Source organism: Ursus arctos, unplaced genomic scaffold (assembly GCF_023065955.2).
Source record: "Ursus arctos isolate Adak ecotype North America unplaced genomic scaffold, UrsArc2.0 scaffold_2, whole genome shotgun sequence".
Taxonomy (NCBI): Eukaryota; Metazoa; Chordata; class Mammalia; order Carnivora; family Ursidae; genus Ursus; species Ursus arctos.
In genome coordinates, this window is record NW_026622874.1 from 59078759 (window position 1) to 59102186 (window position 23428).

At 43.9% G+C, this 23428-nt stretch overlaps 1 protein-coding gene across 2 annotated transcripts; it reads right to left on the reverse strand.

Annotated features, from left to right (window-relative positions):
- Positions 1-8186: 8186 nt before the first annotated feature.
- On the reverse strand, positions 8187-15590 carry RGS4 (regulator of G protein signaling 4). Of its 2 annotated transcripts, XM_026517250.4 has the most exons (5): positions 15430-15590; positions 12263-12367; positions 11891-11952; positions 11155-11321; positions 8187-10726 (listed from the first exon to the last, which is right to left on the reverse strand). In XM_026517250.4, exons 1-5 carry the CDS (start codon positions 15471-15473, stop codon positions 10487-10489), a joined length of 618 nt encoding a protein of 205 aa, XP_026373035.1. In that variant the 5' UTR covers positions 15474-15590; the 3' UTR covers positions 8187-10486. The 2 variants fall into 2 exon arrangements, with proteins under 2 accessions (XP_026373035.1, XP_026373036.1); XM_026517251.4 differs by lacking the exon at positions 11155-11321 and having other exon boundaries at positions 10558-10726; positions 15430-15576.
- Positions 15591-23428: the final 7838 nt, after the last annotated feature.

Below are 23428 nucleotides of genomic sequence, written 5' to 3' on the forward strand. Positions count from 1 at the left end.
GCGTGATCCCGGTGTTCTGGGATCGAGCCCCACGTCAGGCTCCTCCGCTATGAGCCTGCTTCTTCCTCTCCCACTCCCCCTGCTTGTGTTCCCTCTTTCGCTGGCTGTCTCTCTCTGTCAAATAAATAAATACAATCTTTAAAAAAAAAAGCAGATATTACACTTACAGCTGACTTTCCAACCACAGCATTGAACTCAAAGGTCATAGAAATTACCTTTCATGGGTTAGGGTGAAATAAACATCCAAATAAAATTATGTTTACAGTAAAATGTTCTTTAAAGAATGAGAGTAAAATCATTTTTTGTTGAAAATTGTCAAAAGTCACAATTTTAGACCAAAAGAATTATTTTTGTTAGAGTATAACTTTCACAGATTTTCCCTAAAGGAAATCCGAGGGCTTTATAACTAACCAGAAGGAAAATAATCCTCAAAGAAAAGAATTGTGGATAAAAATCCTGGTATGCAATAAATATTGATTGTACAGGAAAGCAGTAATATTCAATTTTGAATATTTGAAAAAAAATAAACATAAAATAATGGACAGCAATGCCATGTAAGTTGAGATAGAGATTATCAAAGCCAAAATAATAAGGTCTTTGAAATATCCAGTTAAGGGGTAAAATATTGATTAATGTTAGCTTGGTTATGTATGCATGTTAAAGTATGCAGGGCGGGGTGTGTAGGTGGCTCAGGTCATGATCCCAGGGTCCTGGGATCAAGCCCCACATCAGGCTCCATGCTCAGTGGGGCGTCTGCTTCTCCTTCTAACGCTCCTCCCTTTCTCTCTCTCTCTCTCATACTCTCTCTCTCAAATAAATAAATAAAATCTTTAAAAAAAATAAAGTATACAGATATACTCTAAAATATTTCGGACAGAAATTTAACTTATAAAATAGGAAGTGGGAAATAATTAAAATGAGAAAAAATAAGCAGGGGGAAACTAGTGAGACAGAAAACTCCAAAAAAGTGGTAAATATGAATCCAAACACACCAGCGATAGGAATATGTATATTCTACTAAAATATTTTAAAGAAAAATATTATCAAACTATATATAAAAATTCTACTTAAATTCTATCTTAAAACAAATCTATAGTATATAGATAAGAAGAAAGTAAGTTAAGAGAGCATATATAATTTTAATATTTTAATATTTTTGCATTATGCTTAACATACAAAATTAATTTTTGTATATAGTGAGAGAAAAAATCAAAAAACATTTTTTTAATTTTTATTTTTATAATGATATGTACTTCACAGGTAATTATAAATGTCAAATGAGCCAGAGTGGCTTATGTTTAATATGTTATGCTCAACTGCCATTATCAACGTAAAATCCTGAGCAGGGGGCCCTTTGCCCTCATCTCCCAAAGACTCCAAACACGCTGCTCCCTCTGCATAGCTTCTGTGTCCCGGTCATTCGGTGGGATTGTTATCAAGTTCATTTTACCAATGGGGAATCTAAGATACAGAGAGTGGTAGGAACTGGCCTATTTATACACAACCTCAGAGTCCTTGTTCTGAGCTGGGTTCCCTAGATCAATGGTTTCCAAGCTGATTATGTATCAAGATCATTAAACGTAAATTTTTTTTAAAGGTATCCATCCCCCAAACACCAAATCTTTAGAGTTGGAGCCTGGAATCTGTCATTTATTTTATTTTATTTTATTTTTTAAAGATTTTATTTACTTATTTGACAGAGACAGCCAGCGAGAGAGGGAACACAGGCAGGGGGAGTGAGAGAGGAAGAAGCAGGCTCCCAGCGGAGAAGCCTGATGTGGGGCTCGATCCCAGGACCCTGGGATCACGCCCTGAGCAGAAGGCAGATGCTTAACAACCGAGCCACCCAGGCGCCCATGGAATCTGTCATTTATATAAGGCTTCCCCAATTTCTGCTTCAGACAAGAGTTTTCTTTTGTTCTAGATCAGGGTATCGATAACTGAGTAAAAATTCACATAAAATCACCCCCAAATGCTGGTATCCCTTTAGGAGAGAGCCATTTTGAGGTGATTGAAAGCAGTACAGTTTGGGGAAACAGTTATTATGAGTCATTAAGACCCAAAGAGCTCTGGATTCCAACTGACCTTACCTTAGTCCTGAGTTTGTGGCTTATTGGTGGTGAGATCTTGAGTGAAGTTGAGTGCACTCGACTCTGAACAGCTTTATTAACCGGCAAAGTGGAAATACTGCAAGAGTTGAAGGGGGCATCACAGGCAGAGCCCAAATCCCAGTGCCAGGGTCAACATCAGCTCTCAATAAGTGAAAGCTATTATTATTACTTAAAAATACAGACTTAAGCATTTACCTTTAATTACTGTCCCTTTCTCTTTAATTGCTCCTTTGTTTCGTATGGGTTTCTCTATTGCTACTTAAGGTTATTCATGGAACTCAAATTTCCTATAGTATTTCATCCTGCAAAATAAATAGTGCTGCGAGCCTATTTTCAGTGTTTATTTTTAGTGCTGAAGTCATACAATTCCCAACTTCTCCATTATCAGTGTGCTGGAGAGCCATAAATCAGGCAGCAGCACTGGAGGCAGGTGTGGAGACTGCCCCACCTGCCATCTGTAATTATTCCATGGACTGAGTCCAGACATCAATGGGGATGTAGAAATTAAGGAGGCAGCTGAGCAAGCTATGTGGGGACGTCAGTAGCAGTACTGGTCTAGATTAAGTTTGGTCTTAGAAGTCCTGATTATCACTCCAAGGACAAGAGTTTCTTGTGTAGGTCAGGGGAGAGGGTCTGAGGAAACATGGAGTGGAGTGTTAGACAGTTGGAAGCAAGCTGTTAAAATTTTACAAGAAATAGAAGAGACAAGTAGAAATAGGGGCATACCAAGAAATAAGTGAGGTTAGCAGAAGAAACTTTCAGAGAAACATTGTTTTTGAGGGAAGAGTGGTCAATCGATCCACTTTTTCTGAGTGATCACTGAGTAGATAGAATTCTAGGCTTATGTGAGAGAGACTGTAGCAAAGAGCATGGGTTCTGGGGCCACATTGCCCTGGGACCAACTCCTGGCTCCTCAGCTTATGAGCTGTGTGATCTTGGGCAAGATACTTGCCTTTCTGTGCCTCAGTTTATCACCTCTAAAAAGAGAGTGATAAATTTTAGTGCCTCTTCACCATAAGGTCGTTACATGCAATAAATAAGTTCATGCACATAGAGAGGTGTATTAGCGGAGAGTAAATAATAAATGTTAGCTATTTTCTGCTGTGGATATAAACGAGAAGCTTGTCTATGTCAAGGAGCATAATAATTTTAATTGCATGTAAACTCATACAAAATACACGTAAGTTTTCACTGTTTGTATAGAATAGATATAGAAAGAAACACACTGTTCACACTCTATCAACTCCTTTTTTTAAATCTTCTTTTCTCTGTGAAGTGGCTCCAACCAGCTCCTCCCTACTCTGGTCATTTCACCGCCCACCCCTAGCGCAAGGCAGGGAGAAACATCCCTGCATTTTCCAAGGGAAAATGGTGAGAATACAGTAAAGCCTGAGAGGCTCATGTGAACGCTCAGCATACAGTAAGTGTTCAGGACGTGGGAGGGGCCTGCTGGATCACTCTCCTATTCGCATCCAGGAGTATGTAAAACTGAAGGCTGTCCCTCAGTCAACAAATAGTCACCTTCCATGTATTAGGCTCAGAACTTGGTGCAGGGGTCATAAAATCAAATGAGACATGATCGGTAACCTTGAGGAACTGGCCATGTATTTTGGGAGACGCACTCATAAATCCCTGGTTACAGGACACTCTGCTAGTAGCCGTGAAAACAGGACAGAGTATCAAGGGAAGCCTTGACATTAGGGGAACATTGAAGTCCTGTCAAAGACGGGGAGAAGGCTTCTCACCGTGGCTAGGTCCTGAGCTGAGTTCCAGCTAAACAGTAGGAGGTAGCTGGATGAAGAAGGATGGAAGACTGGCTTAAACAATCGTAAGAGGCAATTAACAACATGGCCCGCCAGAAGTACAAACCATTACGGATCAGAGGAGGAGTCATCAGAGATGAGGCCAGAAGACTAGAGAGAGTTCAAAATCATAGAGTCTCAAAACTCGCCTAGAGAGTTGAGAGCATGGCGGATTTTCAGCAGGAGAGGGAGAGGTCAGATGTGCCTCTCAGAGCTGACCGGTGGTTATGTGGAGTGAATCAGAGAGTATCAGAATGGAGGTGGAGAGATCAGAAGTAAGGGCAACGCAATCCGCCTGGCCACATATGACAGTGGCCCGGAGGAAGGGCCTGCCATGGTCACACCAGCAGAGAGACAGGAACAGGCTTTGAGTGATTTTACCCAAAGGAATTCTGCAGAGTGGGTAACTACTGGGTGTGAGAGAGGGAGTGAGAAAGAACCGGGGGTAATTCTGTAGTTTCCAGTTCAAAGGGTCCCATGTAAGGGAAGGTGTCTCCAACATAGAAATTGGAAGAAGAATTGATCTAGATCTTGAAAACTGCTCTAACAGTTGTCCTTTCTAACACCCCCAAGTATGGAATTATCAGTAACATGGCAAGGGTAGCAGAAAGTACCAAGTTCTACAGAGGAGAGATGGGAAGAGAAGCAGGGAGCCCGAGTGTGCAGGTGTGGTGGTCAGAGAAGGAATTCTAGTCTTTGTCTCTGACATGACGTAGCTGGAATTCATTTTCCATCCCTTGTGGTTGTTGAGGGGACATCTCAGGGCTATATTGCCCTGACAGAAGATAGCTACTCAAAAACCAGATGGATTGGTGGGATAATCTGGGAATTTTACAAATAATACTTCTAAAAAATCAACAAAACTCTTGCTTTACTTTCTTCAAAAGCAACACCCACCCCGCCGGCCCCCACCAGTCAACCCTGGAGAATGACTCTCAAGAGGTCACACTCCCCTAATTCCCACAGTCTAACTTGCCGTTGATTGACACATGCTATTGCCTTGGCCAGACTCGTGTGGCGGGCAATTCCCTTTAACCTAGACCCTGTGGTCATCACTGGCCTCCCTCCCAGTGGGGAGCAGGAGCAATGTGACCAGGACCATTTTCTAAATGCCTGCTTCCCTCTGGGGTCCTGTCAGTGTGTGACCCCTGCAGTGGCTGAATGACTTGCTGTCCTCGTGCAATGTCATCCCAAAGCAGGGACGCCCTGGAACCAAGGGAAAGTTGACCTCTTCTATCTTTTTTCATTCTTCCTTTAGGGTTTGTTTGTTTGTTTGTTTGTTTGTTTTCCAGGGTTTTTGTTGGATGGGGGGTTGGGTGGTTAAAGATTTGCTCTGGATCTGGGAAATTTAGAGAGAGAAAGAAGAAACAGGAAAGTGATTCCTAGAGAGTCAGCTGACCTGGTATTTATCCCCTGCGTCCCAAACTCCCTTTTCCGTAGTCCCAGAGAGCCCTTTCACCTGCCCCAGCCCAGACAGGGCACAGAGACCACCCAGCAGCAGCAGGGTGCTCCGGGATGGAAGCCAACCAGATGCCAGCATGGGTGAGCGTTTGGCAGTCTGTCCTTCCTCACAACATGCATCTAATTTCTATTTCTTCTGCTCCATCTTTCCTGGTCCTTCTTTTCACATTTTCTATCCCTTCTGGTCTTCCTTTCCTTTCTCTTTTCATCTTTTTACCTCTTCTCTCCCTTCTACTTCCATTTCTTCTTGTTAGGTTCTCCTTGCTTGCTGTGATTCCTTCTTCCTTCTCTTCCCTCCTTTCCCCTTCTCTTTGACAAATTAAATGTGTTTATTTCAGCAGGAGATTTTGACCCATGCTCTGCCACTTCTTTGATGTATGGTCTTGGATACATTTCTGAACTTGCCTGTGTCACATTTTCTCCACCTGTAATGGAAGGCCACTAATCGCATCTCCCTCAGAGTTTAGGTCTAAGGGTTAGATGAGATCATGGAAAGCACTCAGCGTAGACTGGGCAATTAATAAGCTTACCATAGACGTAAGATGCTACTATTAAGTTTTAGCTTTCCTTTGGAAACCAGTTCTCTCTCCAGGCGTTGCTGACTGCCACCGAAGCGCTTTGGAAATTCAGTAGTCCTTGGTCTCAGCTCGGTCATTACCACTTTGCGTGCAAAAATCTAAAACATTGGACGTTACTTCGAGGTGAGCTCTTCCTCAGTTCCTTCACTCAACTCTGCGTCTATTCTATACCACAAAAAGGTTAAAACCCAGTATTTTCCTTTCTCATGTCATATTTCTGTGTGACATCTAGAAAGCAATGCATACTAACACAACACTTTTTAATGATGAACAATTTAGTGGCCATCCTGCAGGTAATGGTCTAAGCAAAGTCATGTCTTGAATTCAGTCTCTGAACTCAGTGAATGGAGCCCTTTTGTTTTTTTACTATGCTTTCGAGTCTTGGTGGTCACATGAGCCAATTTATCTGGCTGGCTTGCTAGACTGATTTTTTTTTTTTTTTTTTTTGTCCGCGTGTTGGGGCTAAGCTGATGGATAGTGAGTTTTCCCCCGGAAGTGGCTCTTTTAATTTTTCTTTCTTCTTTCCTCCTTCTATCATCTCATTTCTAACTCTGAACATCTAAGCACGATTAACATGGAGTGCTGGCACAGCCTGGGGCACCATGGGTCGTGGAGTTTCTCCAAAGTCAAGTTTTGTTTGCAAATTGCTGAAATGTAAAGGAGTCCTCTCATCTGTACCCTTGTGCCTGCCCCCATACAATTAAAGGACAACCACGTAGTGGCACGGTGAAGGGCACAGTCTCCTCACTTCTCAGGATAAGCAAGGCTCTGCCGGAGTAACAAACAGCCTTGTAAACAGATGACTCAAATCAGCAATAATTTATTCCTTATTCGCTTGATATTCTGAAGTGAGTCAAGGGGTCCTTCAACTCGCTGCTACATAATCTGAAACATATAATCTCCACGGTTGCCATGGAAGGAGAGGAGAGAGATGGAAACACATGTGGCTCTATTCCTGACCATATAGGTTTGCAAGTGACAGTCTGCTCCTTGTCCGTTAGCGTGTGGGTATTTGGTGAATGCTCGAGTCTCTGCCATCCTCTGGGGCAAAGATGTCCCAGTTCAAATCCCAGCTTTGCTCCTTGATGGCAGCTTGACCTTGACAAGTGTCTTAACTTCTCTGTGACTCAGTTTCCTCGTCTATAAAAATCAGCAGATGTTTTGCAGAAGCCATGCCCATGACTGGCATGTGTATCTCAGGGTTGGTGTGAGAATTAAATTTATTACTTATATACAGGGCTTAAGACAATATCTGGCACATAATAAGCAATAACGTTTTTCAAAACATGGTCCTTGATCGCGGTCAGAAAGAGTTTGCACGTCTGTGTTATTTATTTCATGGCCGACCGTCGGGAAGAAAGGATGGGCAAGGTAGAGATTGGAGACAAGCATACAGCTCAGAATGGCTAAGAGTGGTGACTTGAGTTCCTCTGTGATACTTGGAAGATGGTACTGCACACAAGGAGCAGCGACCACGCACCTGCGGGGAATCTGAAACACCCATGGGGAAGGGGAAGGGCAGCCCTGTGTGTTTGAAGGGGGGTTGTAAAACTTCCCTCTTAATGTTTCTGATGAATCTGGAGCCCTTGTGTATTTTTCTCAGGAGATGGTCCCTAATTTTCACCAGATCCCTGAAAAGATCTCTTCCTCAAAATAGCTTGAAATTTGTAGTCCTTAACACCCTGTAAGCTGGCTCTCCCAATGGGAAAGGTAGAATTCAGGAAATGGGGGTCTCAACAGCATAACAGATCCTGTACCCATGACTGTGAATGGGAACATTTTATACCTCCTTTCTAGGGGACAGAAATCTGTAAGGGGGAGGGAAAGATTTTAAGCAGTTTGGGCAGGAATCTGTCCTCAGGTATCTACAGTTCCCTTCCACTTTCTGGGTCTCCTCTGTTCCCACCTTCTCTCATTGGACAGGTACTTGGAGGTGGAAGAAGGGCAGTTTTGAAAGGTGAACTCTCTGTCTTGACCAGTGACTGAGGACCTGCAAGTACGCCAAGTCTGCTGAGCAAAGTCTCCAGAGCCAAGGCTGCCTCGGCTCTGTGATGAGAGGGAGTGGGAGCAGTGGCAGGAACAGAATATACAACATTTATTTTCTGCTTCCTTCTCCAGAGTTGGCGTGGGACAGATCAGAGACTGGACACGAGCCACGTTCTCTCATCGCCCGACACCCTGCTGTTTCTCATCACATGTCTTTGTGGATCATTAATGTGTTTACAAGCAGATCGTTTCGTACGAAGCATTTATTTACCCTTATTATTAAGATGCGTGTGTTTCACTGGAAGCATCAGCTTTGAGGCCTTTCAAGCACATGATAAAAGCAGGCATGCAAAGGGAAGGAGTATTCTGCCCACAGGTCGTGAGCAGGTAAGCTCAGCATGTCAGATGGTGGGAAAATAAGAGGAAAATACAATTGAAAAACACACTTGGAAATTGTATTACATAAAATAATTTACTTCTCATTCAGAATGACCTTCCGGACCTCTTTGTGAGACAGCAGCCTACGAGCACAGGTACAATCTGAAAGTCGTGACAGTTGTAATAGGGTAAGCTCAACAGAGATACATGTTTGGTTCCTGGAGTCAACTAGAGACAAAACCCTGGAACCGGGTATGATAAGAGGGACGCTGAGGAAGAACTCTGGGAACACGGAAAGTAAGACTGCCAGAGAGACAAGAAGGGCACGATGGAGAAAACCTACATCTTTAATACAGTGAGATTTGTATAGACGCACTCTGGTGTTTTCATTCTGCAACCAGTCTGTTGGCTTAAAAGCCACAAGGTGCTCACACGTGTAATTTATGCCGGAGGAATTGGTGCAATGTGCATGCATGTGTGTGTGTGTGTGTGTGTGTGTGTGTGTGTACACTTCAAAGGCTGTAGTTTTAGAAGAATGAGAAGAAAATTACTTCCTGGCCATTCATTAATAATTCAGGTGATATCCTGCACCTCCGTTTATAAAACAATACAATAATAAAAACATTGTAGAAAAAAACATCATAAATAACATAAATGAGAAATTTTCAAGTATGTCATGTGCCTTGAAAAGTTCCAAACAGTAGTTCTAACAATTGGTATCCTTTTCTTTTTTTTCTTCTTTTTTTTTCTTTTTTTTCTTTTTTCCCTCTTTCCTCTCTCCTTTAGTCTCAGAGCCTGGAAAGAGATACCCGCAGGCTCTGTTAGCCCCGATGTCTGGGGTGGAATGAATGAGGTCCTACTTTCAAAAGAGAAACTTATGAGGGCTTTTCAGTTTGCGAAAACATGTTTCTCCTTTATAAGATACAACCTTCCCACACTGCTGGTTCATAAGGGGAGGCATATAGCCTGGGGCCATGATAGGGAAACAGCCAACCAACCACAGTGAAGTAAGGAGCCTCATCTGCTGGCTGAAGTCCTCAGGAAAAAACAAAATGAGGAGAGCACCTTGATCAGGAGAGGAAAAAAGAGGAGAGGATAAGACTATTCACCTTGAAGTTCCATGCCCTCACTCAGTATCTTACAGCAGGTAGAGCTGGCGGGGCCCTACCTGCGTGTCTTCATTTGGTTCAAGCATCTTCTCTCCCAACTCCCGTACCAACCCGGCTGCTAATAACCATGCACCTAGCACCCAGGCAAAGAAGGGGAGGCAGAAGGGGAGGCCAGCAGCTTCGGGACCGAAAAGTGCCATCAGTAATAACCAGCCCAAGACAGAACCGTGTCAGGGAGGCATAAAATTCTTTACGATACTTGCTCCTTAGAATACCGTTCACCGCGGAGGCTGTCCGTGGTTGAACTATGCATGGAGTCCCTGCGCCTCCAGCAGGACCTGCGGAGCTCTACAGAATCCACTTTCCACAGATTAGCATTCCTCTCTTGGCCTGCATGGCAACTGGTTCTGTTTGCCTGTTTGACTGCAGGATGAAAGACCAGGGATCAGAACACGCATGTAGGTATGTACACACACTCTAGGAATGAGCACCTAGGGTCTTTCCTATCTATTCTAGCAGAAATATATATGTATATATACATATAGACACATATACATAGAATGTGTATATATGTGCGTGTGTGTAAATATATGTATATGTGTGTATATATATATATTTACACACACGCACATATGTACACATAACAGATCAACCTCATCTTAACATGTAGCATTTAGAGAAAGTGCCAACAGAATACACGTGCTTGTGGATGTCACATGAAATGTACCAACCAACCAACCTGAGGTCAAGCTGTTGGGAGGAGAGAACTGCAACAGTCTTTGGAAAGCCACCCCTACAAAACCATTCTTTGGATACTTGCTCACGTGGCACCCTAAAGGAATTCTGGGAAAGCTGGACTGGAAGGAGGTCCTGCCCTGATGGACACTCACACACCAAAACTAGATTACTTCTTACACGGGAGTGACTCACACATGGCAGGCAGCACGAACACTAAGCTACAACGTGGATAAAGCCCTGGTGCTTAATGCAGATCAATATCTGGCCTCAGGTGTTCCAGGCATAGAGTCTTGGCATCTCAGCCCTCCGGCGCTCTCTGGGAATCAGGCGCACTGGGGGACCAGGGAGGGACAGTCTGCAGAACTCTTGGCTCCTTTCTGCTTCTCTGACCCAGCGCTGGAAGAGTTGGCCAAGTCAAGGTAGAATCGAGACTTGAGGAAGCGGCGGTATGAATCCTTTTCCATCAGGTTGAAAATCCTCTTCTGGGCCTCATCAAAGCAGGTTATCGTGGGCTCTAGCATGTTCCGGCTTGTCTCCTCCCTGGTGCAGGAATCCAGGTTTACCTGCAGGGCAAAGGCCAAGACGGATTAGACACACCGCCCTGTTGAGCACGGGAGGCCGCATGCTTTGTGGTGAGTAACCCGTGTGCACCCTCCATACCCCAGAAATGAAAAGAACATTTAGCTCCACCCCAGCACACGTGAGACAGTATAAAGGGTTCATGTGCTTTTGTTGGGCAGGACAATACCTTTGTTCTTTCTCATGAATCTGGAAGATTTATCAAAACACTCATTAAGGGAGATCATCTAAGTCATCTGGTTGAAAGAGCTTCTCTCTTAACTGATTGATTTGGGGTCGTGGAGATTATAAAGACCTCCTCCACTGTTAGATCTTTTCCTTTAATTCAGGTGATCTAAAGACCCACATCACTGAATACCACTTGCAGGAAATTTCACTAAGATCCAGAGAGTTCTCTGCCATGAAGACCTACCTCTTTGGTTGCCTGGACTGAGATGAATTCATTATAGATCTTTTTGGCCTTGGGACTTAGTTTAGAGGGCGATTTGATCTTCTTGTACTCTTCGCAGCTAATCCAGAAGTCGATGTTCTCCTCACTGTATTCAGACTTCAAGAAAGCTTTGAAAGCCGCCAGCCCACCTGTGATGGAGGAGAAAGAGCCGCTCTCGTCATCACCCTGGCAGGCCTCTTGGACAGTGTATTTCAGAGAAAGCCAAGGTGCTTGAGAGAATAAAGCATGGGTTCAGACAACCCCCACTCCCCCCCTTTCTGGGGGTCACTTGGAGTCAGGTGACCCTAATCTGTTTGACATCTATGGGATCTCAGTTATACCTAGGGCTTCTTGCTCAAGGTTTGAAGTCTCAGTGCTTCTGACATGCAGCCACCAATTGCCAAAGTAAATTTGAAAAAGAGAAACTAAGGCCGATTCTGCAAGAAGTCTCCATATTTGGAACTTTTCCCCTCTACCTTTTCCCCATGTGGTGAGAGAGATGGTTTTCCACATGGTTTCTGTATGAACTTCCCACTGTCTGTCACAAAGCTCGAGGGCATGCTAACATTTTAAACAGACTGATTCTCCTGAGTCTGGAAGTCAGAAGAAACCCAACTCTGTCTGCATTTCCTATTAGATCAAATATAGTATGAGATAACTTGTCTATCTAGAGAGCTTTTGTCCTCATCCTAGTGGGGAAGAAAGCCGTCAGACTTACATTCATGGCTAATCAGGTTTTCCAGTGATTCAGCCCATTTTTTGACTTCCTCTTGGCTAACCCTAGAGACATTACAGAGAAAAAGAATAACTTGAATGCCATGATACAAACTTAGGGCAAGAAATTTAAGATCCTGAAAAACATGCAGATATTTTCTTTTCTACCCTTATGATGAGACCTACTGTTGATTAGGCAAGTCTTTCCATTAAATGCATGGACATTTCCAATGCAACTACGGTCTTCATGAAAATGTACGCCACCTTGATCTAAACCTAGCGTCACTAAGAACACAACTTCCTTTTCTCCTCATAGAACATCCTTGACTTAAATAGTTAATACTCAATGGGTCTCCACTGAGCCCTTTTCCCTTACCTCTGACAAACCACCACTTTGTCCTTCTTGCTGTGGGAAGAATTATGTTCACAGGAATCAGACTTCTGCAGCAGGAAACCTAGCCGATGCTTCATATCTTTCGCACTGCACAGAAGAAGAAAAAGAACAATGCTAATTAGCTCTTTTAAAAGAGACCCTAGTGGCAGAGCTCAAAGAGTCCATTACTAGTAAAGGGGCAGGGGCAGTTTACTTAGGAAATGGGAGTTGAAGTTGGCATGAACTCTCCGAAAAAGCAAATTCCACTTCTGTGTCTGCCTGTGACTCGCTAGGAACCCGGGGGCCAGAGTCACAGCCCAGCCTGCTCTGTCTGCAACAGAATTCAGACCCTCAGTCGGCTTCAGGGGCCTCTTCTGTAAACCTGTCATTTTGACCGATGGGACGCTTTGGTGTCTTTGACAGAAACACGGTGAAAATGTGCCTGCTCTCTGGGTAATTTGTGGGAACTGGAGAGGAAGCCATAAGCGCAGAACGTGGTTCCTTCCTGTGCACGCCACCTTCTGGACGGCGGTAGCTGTTTCCACCTGCCTCCTTGCTAGCAGAGGGACCTAAGCGCGGCTAAGCAGAGCACCTTAGCAAGGGAAAGGGCTGTGCGGTCACAGGAGGTGGTGCCAAGCAATTCACCTTATGGGACATTCACGGAGGTGGGCGCGCAGCTCCAGCAGAGGGAAGCGGCGGGGTGGCAAACGCAAATGTTCTGGCCAACACCTGACCAACTTCAGGCTTGCTTCTAGAGAAATCTCCTGCTCCTGCTAGTGCTTTCCTGCTTAATATCTACACTGTAAGAGCATTTACACTATAAAGGGCATCCGAGCCTTAAAAACAACAGAGACGCAGGCAAGAGTCACCACTGCAGCTGTGACTGCTTCATAAGAGCAGGGCTTCCAGCTTATGGGGACAGCGGGCGTGCGACTGACTCCGAGAGAAGGACTTTTTTTTTTTTTTTTAAAGATTTTATTTATTCGACAGAGACAGAGACAGCCAGCGAGAGAGGGAACACAAGCAGGGGGAGTGGGAGAGGAAGAAGCAGGCTCATAGCGGAGGAGCCTGATGTGGGGCTCGACCCCATCACGCCGGGATCACGCCGGGATCACGCCCTGAGCCGAAGGCAGACGCTTAACCGCTGTGCCACCCAGGCGCCCCAAGAGAAGGACCTTTTAATAAGGTTTTAAGCTCAACTTTCTCTTTGTTAATTACTCTTGTGTTTGTATCTCTTTTATTGTAAAAGCCAAGAAATAGTTTTAAAAGAGAAATGTCACTTTAGAAGAAATGAATGACTCGATGTTCCTACGGAGAGTGAGAAAAATAAAGTCACGAGGATACAAAGACATTTTAGGACGGCTCCTGATATATCAGTGCCTTTTCTACGCGCCTTTCTCCAGAAAGCTGGAATTCCATTATGTTCTTGGACTGTCCCTAAAATGGTATTTTCTCTTCCTCACAAGACTGATCCCCGCCCCCCCACCACGCCCCGCTTCTCCAACTGGTCAGGGGATGCAAAACCCTCCTTAATGATAGCAAGATAGAATCATGAAGGCTCAAGTGATTCTAAGACACAAATATATTATGATTCTGTCAAAATAGAACTCAGTTCACGTTTCCATGAAAACCTGTGCCGGGTCAGGCTGAGATCTAAGTTACTGACTAATGCAAGTCATTTCATAAAGAGTTGGAAGTATGCTCAGCAATTATGTTACCTTTGTCCTTATAACGTACTGCAACCATTATTAAAAACCAGCATGACTTCAGAGATCACTGGAGTCAGGAAACAGGATTTGATCTGCACTGGGCCACCCACTGCCTACGTGACCTTGAACAGTTCGTGCCCTTCTGCAGCCTCAGGCACTGATGCTAGGGTGAAGTGTTGGACTAGTTGATTTGCAGTTGACCAGTGAGGAAAGGGAAGAGCCGTTGACCTTGCTGATACACAGGTAACCTCCCCAGCTTAGCGTCTTAGCTCCTTGGGCAGACTAGTGCAATCCTTCATCTGTCTCCCTGAATACTTACCAGAGCATAACTGTATTTTGCATGGTATGAGTTAACCGAAGCTTGGAGTAATTTGCTCCCTTCAGCTCAGGATAGTAATGGTGGAGGTCAGGGGCACCTACGTCCTAGGTACTCCCTGCCAGACCCTCCTGCTTCATTTTAAAGCAGCCAAGAAAGCACATTTAAAAAAGAATATTCTTTCATACTCCTGAATGACAGAATATTTGAAAGGTAAACTTCTAAGGGGTGCACAAAAGATGGTGCTTTCTGGGATATTTCTAAATTGAAATTTGGGGTGATTTTTATTTGCAGGGAAGCAAGGGGGTGGTACACGTACAGACTGACTTTCTACCTTTAACTGTAAGATTAAATAATAGAATATGCACTAGTTTTGTATTTGTCTTCAGCTGGCTAATCTATAAGCAGTCTCTGAAAGCATTTATTTATACCCCCCCTTTCTGTAAAGCCAAAGGCATATGAGGAGTTATGAAGTGGCTTTGCTTTTTTTTCTTCATCAACAGACCGTACATCAACAAAACAATGTCTGCAGAATGAGATCTTCTATAGAACCCTTAACTGAATTGTTAGGATCAATACTTCTCAACCACCACTCACATAAGGTATTTCAGGAACCGGGGGAAGCCTCAGAGAGAGAAGGGGGATCTAGTATTGTCACTCATACTGTATTGTCACCCTTGCTTATAAGAACATAAACAGTGGAAGATACTGCAGCACAGAAAGTACAGTGCCTGTGATGTGGTAAAACCTCATTCTGGGGTATCTGCCCCTAACCCACCCCATCAGAAAGCTCAGTGCCATGATTCCACAGACCCCAGTGATGCTCAAATAACAGCAATCACTGTATTTGGTCCGAAAATTCATATCACTTCTTAATTCGAACTAGCTGGGTGAGAAGATTGTAACAGTCCTCAAAACCGAGGTCATATAAAACAACACATAGGTGCCAATATGCGGGGGGAGAGGGGGGCACACTTCTCCAGGGACAATTTCTAGTTGGTCTTTAGAGGAAAGCTAGCAAGTTGAGGCTCTTCTGACCACGCTGTTTCTAATTCCAAAGAACTAGGTTAGCAAGTAGTATATGTAAGTAACTAAGAAAGTCTATCCGAAAGTTTAACGCGGTGAGCGGCTGAAAATAATCTTACCTCCTCAAGCAAGAAGCTGGCAGACCCGCAAGTCCCTTGCACATCTTGCTCGCTGTGGGATTCGCAAGCTAGGGAAGAAATGCGGCAGGAGTAGCTGTGGCTTCTGTTTTGAGCTCGCGTGGCCTTTTCTCCGGGAAGATGCTGTCAGACTCCTCGGAGCTGCTCCGGAGCCTGCAGGGGTCCCTTTTATAGCCCAGCGGCGGCCGTCTGGCCAATCAGACGGCAGCTCTGAAACCACGGCCCCGCAGCCGTCCGGCCAATCAGACGGCAGCTCTGACACAGCCGCTCCGCAGCAGCCCGCCCCCCCTGGCGGCGGGAGTTACGCGGGGAGGTACTGACGCATCACCGTGCAAAGTGAACAGCCTGAGGCAAACCTCTTGCGAAGCAGGTGAACAAAAAAGAAAAGTATGCTCCCTGCATCTACCGATGTCGGTCTGGGGTTTCGAATTTCTAGAAAAGGGGTGGGGGAGGGGAGAGAGAGTTTCAGATGGTAAGAAACATAGCTTTACCCACTCTTCCGTAGAAACAATGTCAAGGCAAGTCGCTTCTTGGAAGGAAAGGCGCCAGCGGGAGTTCGTGGGCTCATTTTGGAACTGAATCTCAGTGCATTAGAAATAGCATATCCCACATGGTCCAAGAGCTCAACCTCACTATTTCCAGAGGGAATTTGGCAGGATCGCAGTTTCCAGGTCGCGATTTGCAGAAGTTGCCTTTTGGGTTGTCACAGTCGCACACGGGTGTGGAGAGGAATAGCTGGATAGCAGACAGTTACATGCCTGGCGGCACAGAAAATTAGCCTAGGGAAAGTGGATTAGCCACATCTGTAATCAGCCTGACTGTGGAATACTTTTCTGGAAATCTTAGGAAGAATAGAATTCAGCCAGCACTGATAGTCTCTCTTATACATGCACGCCTCCTGCCAAAAACTGCAACACAGCCGTTAAGGACCAGAGGAAGGAGTAAGTGAACAAATATAGAGACCCTTTCTTATTTGCAAATGGACTTATATCTTATTATGTCTTATGGAATTCAGGTCTCCAAACTGGTACATCATAATATTGAAGAGAGAGAGAGAGAAGAAGAAATAGGTAATTTGCCTGCGTATTACCAGGCTTCAGAGTAAACCTAAGAATGTTTGGCCCTACAGGTGCCTCTGAACACCTGGACAGTTAGTATCTTTCGTACACAGTATGACAGACTGAATGCCTCAAAGAACCATGCAGCTGTTTTCATATTGTAGTTGTGGCTCCAGTACACACACCAGAGTTAGAGAGGGGTCTTGCCTGTACAGGAAAGCTGTGCACGGAAGGAGGGAATGAATTGCTCTGTCAGACCCAAACAGCTTTCATTTTTTTAAGTAGATAGGCTCCTGGTCATAGGATATAGTGAGCTGTACTTTACGTATAAGAAGCAGGGGCATCAAATGGTTTAGACGGAGAAGACGAAGAATAGATGGGTTCCAGTGAGGTGCAGAGGTACCCGAGAATATAGAAATGGAAGTGATAAAGTGCAACGTGCCTACCACACACATGACCCTAGACATCCCACACTGCTCACCCAGTTACCCGGGTCCATGGCCAGCAGAGCAAGGAGATGGCAGAGAAAAAGAAAAGGATGGCAGGGCCATAATTTCTAGAAGATATATTTAAATTATAGGGAAAATTCTCTGGCTTTCTCCAAGGCAGATAGGAAAAAATTAGATTAGCTACTGGACAACTTTTTCTTGAGGTTTAACATGGAACAAATACATTTCTTTGTGAAGCTGACAGCTGTCCTTTGTTGTATTGTGGAAGGGGACATGGTGCGATGCAAAATGGCAGAGGCCATCAGACCAAAGAAGGTAGAGAGATGGACCGGTCAGAGCTGGCATCAAAGAGGAGAGAATAATTAAAAGGGATAGGCCAGGGCCTTCTTTGTTTACCTAGGCACCCAGGAGAGTGATCATTCAAATAATTTGATTTTAGGAACATGAATAAGAACTTTGTACCTTGGACCTGGACCAAAGAGAAGCGTGATTTGTCATAAGTTAAATACAAATAGTGCCAATAGATAAGCTGAACGGGATCCAAGATAATCTAGGCTAACGCCTTCATTTTACCAAAAAGGAAAACAAGAGGAAAAGTGACTTGCCAAGGTCACAGCTTCTTACTGATAGAGCTGGTTTCTTGAAACTAGGTGATGTGGATTTTCTACTGTACTGTCGTGTTATTAAACTGTTGTATCAAATGAGATAAACCATGTAAACAGAGATATTTCTAAAATGTAAAGTGCTAGGCAAATACTGCTTATTGTTCGATTATATACCATAGATAACGAAATGCAATATTAATTTTAGGCATATCATTCAAGGAGACTCTGCCCGATTTTCTCTTGTTCCCTGACAGCGAGGAACCACGTGGCTCTGGTCTTTTTAACTTTGAGATTACCTATTCCTCTGTCAAGGCATTTCATATTCATTCACTTCTTTGACTACGATTTCTTAATTTCTTAAGAGTTTTAATACTTCAAAGAATGCTTGGGAAAGCTTTATATAAGTTAACTTATTTTACACTATGGGACTGGATTGTGTTTGAGGAGGCGAAGACGGGTACATCATGATACCTTGACAATTTTCCGCCCCCTTTCTCTGACATACACAAAAGCTTTTGTTTTATTATTTTGTGATTTGTCATTCCTGGATGATTCTCGTGAGGTGGAATAGCTTCATTCTCAAAAGACCTACTTTTTATTTATTCGTTGATTTAAGACCTGTCTTTCGAGCACCTACTCTGTGACAGGTTCTGTTCGAAGAACAGCAGTGAGTGTTCCCAAGCAGGCAAGTCCCCACCCGAGTGGAGTTTCCACCCAGGTAGAAGGAGAAAATAAACACGTAATTCCAGATTTTAACCCATGCCGTGAAGAAAATAAGCAAGTGATGTGACAGAAAGAAGCCCGATGGCAAAGGGCTCATTTAGCCAACGTGGTCAGAGAGCCCTCTTTGAAGAGGTGGGATCTGAAGTGAGACGAGATTGATGAGACGAAATGATCAATGAGCTATGCCTAGGAACAGCTTCCCAAACAGAGGTTAAGAGCAAGCGAGAATGTTCTTTATCTAAATTGGGAGAGAACAAAAGGGGACCAGCATGGCCAGACAATTGGAACAAGGGGTCAGTAGCATGAATCAGAGGTGGAAGGGTAAAGGCCAGATCCTGCAAGGACTTGGTCCAGGTACTGGACCTTCTCAGCCTGCAATGGAAATCCACTCAAGGGATTGAAGCAGATGGCAGGCATGAGCTGGCCACTCTGGCTTTTGTGGAAGTATGGATTAAGGGAAAAACAGGGGAGCAAGTAGACCAATGAGAAGAATGAGCACTTTAAACCCTAACTCATGAGTTCAAAATGGATATTTACTTTACAAATATTTATTAGATATTATGTGCTAGACATCTTGCTAGGCTCTAGTAACCTAAATATGAATCAGGAATGGACTGTGCTTTTCAGAAGCTCATACTCTCATGAGGAATCCCCAGGTTGAGTACCATTATTATAAACTTGTTTATACAAAATTCAAGGAAAGCACAGAGGATACAGATAAATGGAACCTTGGAAATTTGGAATCATTTAACAAAAGACGTTAAGGGAAGAATAGAGACTTAATAGGTATATATATATATATATATATATATATATATATATATAAAGAGAAGAGCATTACAATAGAGGACACAAGAAAAACAGCTAATTTCTTTGGACACTAATTGTGCAGGGTGCTGTTTTAAGCACTGCATATCAGCAACTCATATATTTCTCACAACTCATTGCGAAAGAAGATCCTACAGTGGTCCCATTTTACAGATGAGACATAGAGCGTTTGAGTAACTTACCTGAAGTCATATATCTACTAGGTGGTGGTGACAGGAGGCCAGCTCAGACAGTCCAGGGTCTCTGCTATTAACCTCTATGCTCCCAGGGCCACGAAGGATGAAAGAAAGTGTACCTTTAGCGACCACAAAGATGTCGAGTGTGACCATTCTCTGGGACAGAGGGAGAGAGAAATGAAACTAGATGGCACTCTGAGACCCAAAGGATGTTACTTGTCACGCTGAAGACCAGATTTCACCCTGTAGTTGTTGGGGGGCTAGGCAAGGTGTTCAAGCAGATCATGATAGTGTTCTCGAAGGAGAACTTGGGAAGCACTGTCGGGGAATAGAGAGAGAGTGGCAGAGAGTGTGAAGGCTATCCCAGTAGTCCCTGTGAAAGACGATGATGGTAAAAAACACTACTGGCCAAGGCTGCTGTGAGCATCAAAGGCAGTAATATGTGGAAAAGCACTCCTGAAACTATAAATGCTTAGCATCTGGAAGGCATTGTTGGCCCAAGCGCTGTAAACACTGTTTCCTACCGAGGGACATTAAACCACACAGGAGGTGAGCCGTGTGTGGTCCCCAGGTAAGTTTCTCATTTCCCCACCCTTAGTTCAGGGAGAACAAGAGAAAACATTGCTCAAGCTCTTCTGGGATCTGAGATAAGGAAATAAGCTATTGTGGCAGGCACTAGATTCTTCTCCCTGGTATTAAAAAGGGGCCCCTCTCCCAACGAGGGCAGGATGCAGGCCAAGGCTCAGCCTTTGTCAACAGTCACACCATCTCAGATCACAATTTCCTCTCAGCGGTTAGACCCGCCCCCGCCCTCCTTCATAGCTTACTACAATGTTAGGGATGTCAGTGAGGGTTCAAGTTATCGATTTAAGGCCAAAAAGCAAACATAACCAACTGGAGAGTGCTATACCCCAGGGAGATGAACAGGGACTTCCCCGGTGTCTCCCTTTTGGGAAATGTGTCTTAACTCTGCATTAAGCTTGGTGGTCACATGCAGGAAATCAGAGCCCTTCACCCTGACACTGGACGAAAACCAGGTGACGGACGGCTCAATCTCCCTCAGATGGTGTCACACTTAATGTGCTGGGGAAAAAATCTTTCTTTCCTAAGAAGTAAGGGAAGAGCCAAAATATCCTTATTCCAAAGATTTCATCTTTCTTTTGCAGAGCTTAGCCCAAGATAGAAACAGGAGTTTCATAAGACTTCATTTACAATGTGTTGATGGAAAGAGATGACATGGTGTCCTGGAATGCGCCTGAACTTCACAGTCAGGCAGACTTGGATTCTAATTCCAGCTCCTCGCACTGGCTGGGTGGTCCTGCCAACTAGGGTAAACGTTCCGAAGTCCAGCCTCTTCTTGTGTAAAATGGGATAATGATAAATTTTCTGGTGGAAGTGCTCAGTAGTATTTGCTGAATGAACGTTGTTAGGATTATATGATACGAGGTGTGCCGAAGTTATCGGAAATACTTGGGAATCTCAAAACATAACCATTATTATCAGAAATATATGACAAATTTTATATGAATTAGCAATCGTGATCATTATTCATCTCTTAAAAAAAACAAGGCTGGGCTCCCACTTGCCCCCAGATGAAAATGTAAACTTCTTGGCATGACCCTCCAGGACTTTGATGATTGGACCACAGCGTCCCCCCTTCCACTCTATTCATCATACTCATCCCAGACTGCTGAGGATTCCCCACATATCTGTATATTTTCCCTGCTCTGCCTGGGCTGACGCTGTGCCATCCACCTGGGATAGCCACAGAATTCCCCACCTGTCAAACTCTCTTCCTCTGCCCTCAGTCCTAACCAATTGCTACCTCTTTTGTGCTCCACCAGCGCTGTGCTTAAACCTAACCTCTATCCAACTTCTCTTTAAATCTGACTGCGTTACCTTTGCTTGTACTGTTTATGCAAACCTTTATGTTCATCATCTTCCGTGGCGCTCACTCTGGAGACATTAATCCAACAAATACAGGGATGCCTGGGTGGCGCAGTCAGTTAAGTGTCCGACTCTTGGGTTCCGCTCAGGTCACGAGCTCCTGGCTGGTGAGATTGAGCCCTGCGTCGGGCTCTGTGCTCAGCATGGTGTCTGCCTGAGATTCTCTCTTCCTTCTGCCCCAACCCCGCTCTCTCCTCTCTCTCTCTCTCGAATAAATAAATACATCTTTTACAAAAATATCTAGTAAATACATACGGATACCCTCTGTGTGCTTAGTATCATGATACGCAGTAGGTACAGGACCAGACTCTGCACTCTTCGATCGTACATTCTGGTGGGGAGATGGACGGCAAAACTCAAGTTTATAGGCAAATAAATAAAATAATTACGAATTGGGATAAATGCTTTTAAGGAAAAAAAAAAAGACCCAGACCCAAGGATGCCTTAAGAAATAACAGGGTGAGGAGTCCTACTTCATATTGGATGAAGAAGCAAGGCTTCTTTAAGAAGGTAATATTTAAACTAGGACCTAAAATATGGGAAGGTGCTAGTTATGCAAATAATGGGGCATCCCAGGCAGAAGAAAGCAGGAGTACAGGCCCTGAGGCCAGAAAAAGTCTGATGCATAGAAAACCACAGGGTCTAGGATGTAGTGAGTAGAAACAAGAACAGCATAGATAAGGTTAGGATAAGATAGATAGAAAGGACCCCAGGTAAGAGGCTTGAACTTTATTTCTCCTGCAATGTGAGGGGGGTGGCATGGGCATTTCATGACTCACATTGCCTGGATCTTTGGCTGTTTTGTGGAAACTAGAATGCGGGACATCAAGAGATTGTGTAGAAAACTGTAGAAATTGTCTAGAGAAGGAATGGTAACAGCCTGTACCAGGCAGGAGAAGACTCCATCCCTTTAACACTGAAGAGCTTGCATTCTAGTGGTGGAGAAAGTTATTAAACAATTAATTTCAGGAAAATGCTAGACATTCACAAACAGGGATAATCATAGGTGCTAGGAGAGCAAGAGGGAAGAGCGTGAGGTGCTCATGGAAGTGAACCGAGTTACCTCACTAGGATAGGTATCATTATTTGTCCATTTCATACACGAGGGACCTGAGCACAAAGAAGCTAAGTAATATGGTTCATGGTGACACAGCTAGGAAATCATTGAGCAAGATTGAAGCTCAGGCCACTTGATTCCAGAGGCCATGCTCTTAACCCCCACGCAATACTGCTTCTCATATTGGCTGTGCTTCTCTGCCTGGCCATGAGCTACTAGAAGCTTCTTCTTTCATGTGCTTGCTTGTTCCAATGATATTTCACGTATATGCATTGTTTCTTCTCTTCCAGGGAACTGGGATGATGGGATCAGCCTCTATCACGCCGCCAGTGAATTAAACTTCCCATGCCTGCTTTAAATTTAATGACTTTATTTATTTAAAATTGTTTTAATTAAGGTACAGCTGACATATTATATTAGCTGCAGGTGCATAACATAGTGATTTGACAATTACATACATCGTGAAATGCTCACTATGATAAGCGTAGTCCCCATCTGTCACCATGCAATGTTATTACCATATTATTGACAATATTCCCCATGATGTACTTAACAGCTCCATCACTTACTTATTTCATAACCGGAAGTTTGTACCTCTTGATCCCCTTTGTCTGTTTTGCCCATCCTCCACCCACCCCTCCTCTCTGGCAACACCTGTCTGCTCTCTGTATTTATAAGTCTGTTTCCGTTTTTCATTTGTTTGCTCGTTGGGTTTTCTTTTTCATATTCCACATGTAAGTGAAATCATATGGTATTTGCCTTTCTCTGCCTGATTTACTGAATGTAATGACTTCAATCTTCACTCTTCAATCACATCGGTATAATTAACAAGGCAAGGTAAGAAAGAAGGAACAATCCCGGAAGTCTTGTAAATTCATGTGGTAGTTCCCACCGGGATAAATTCCTCTGAGAATATGCCTAATTTAAAATTTTTTTTAATTTACAATCTTTTTTATAGTTATAATTGATCATTTGACTTGACCATTAAGGTGTAAAAAGTTGTGTCTGTTTCTAGAAAGGTCAAGTTTTAAGGAAACACGGCACCAAAATCCTAAAATGAGGACCCACCCGAGGAACCCCCATCAAGTCCCACCCCTTGTTTCTGAGCTCAGTATCACCCCAGTTGAAGATCATCAGG

What these genes read in the sequence shown, in the direction of transcription:
- RGS4 (XM_026517250.4), bottom strand. Translation starts at nt 15,473, where the DNA reads ATGTGCAAGGGACTTGCGGGTCTGCCAGCTTCTTGCTTGAGGAG. An exon ending in CCAGCTTCTTGCTTGAGGAG is followed by an intron (nt 12,368 to 15,429) that starts GTAAGATTATTT and finishes TCTTCTGTGCAG; the next exon opens with TGCGAAAGATATGAAGCATC. An exon ending in CAGTCCAGGCAACCAAAGAG is followed by an intron (nt 10,727 to 11,154) that starts GTAGGTCTTCAT and finishes TTTGCCCTGCAG; the next exon opens with GTAAACCTGGATTCCTGCAC.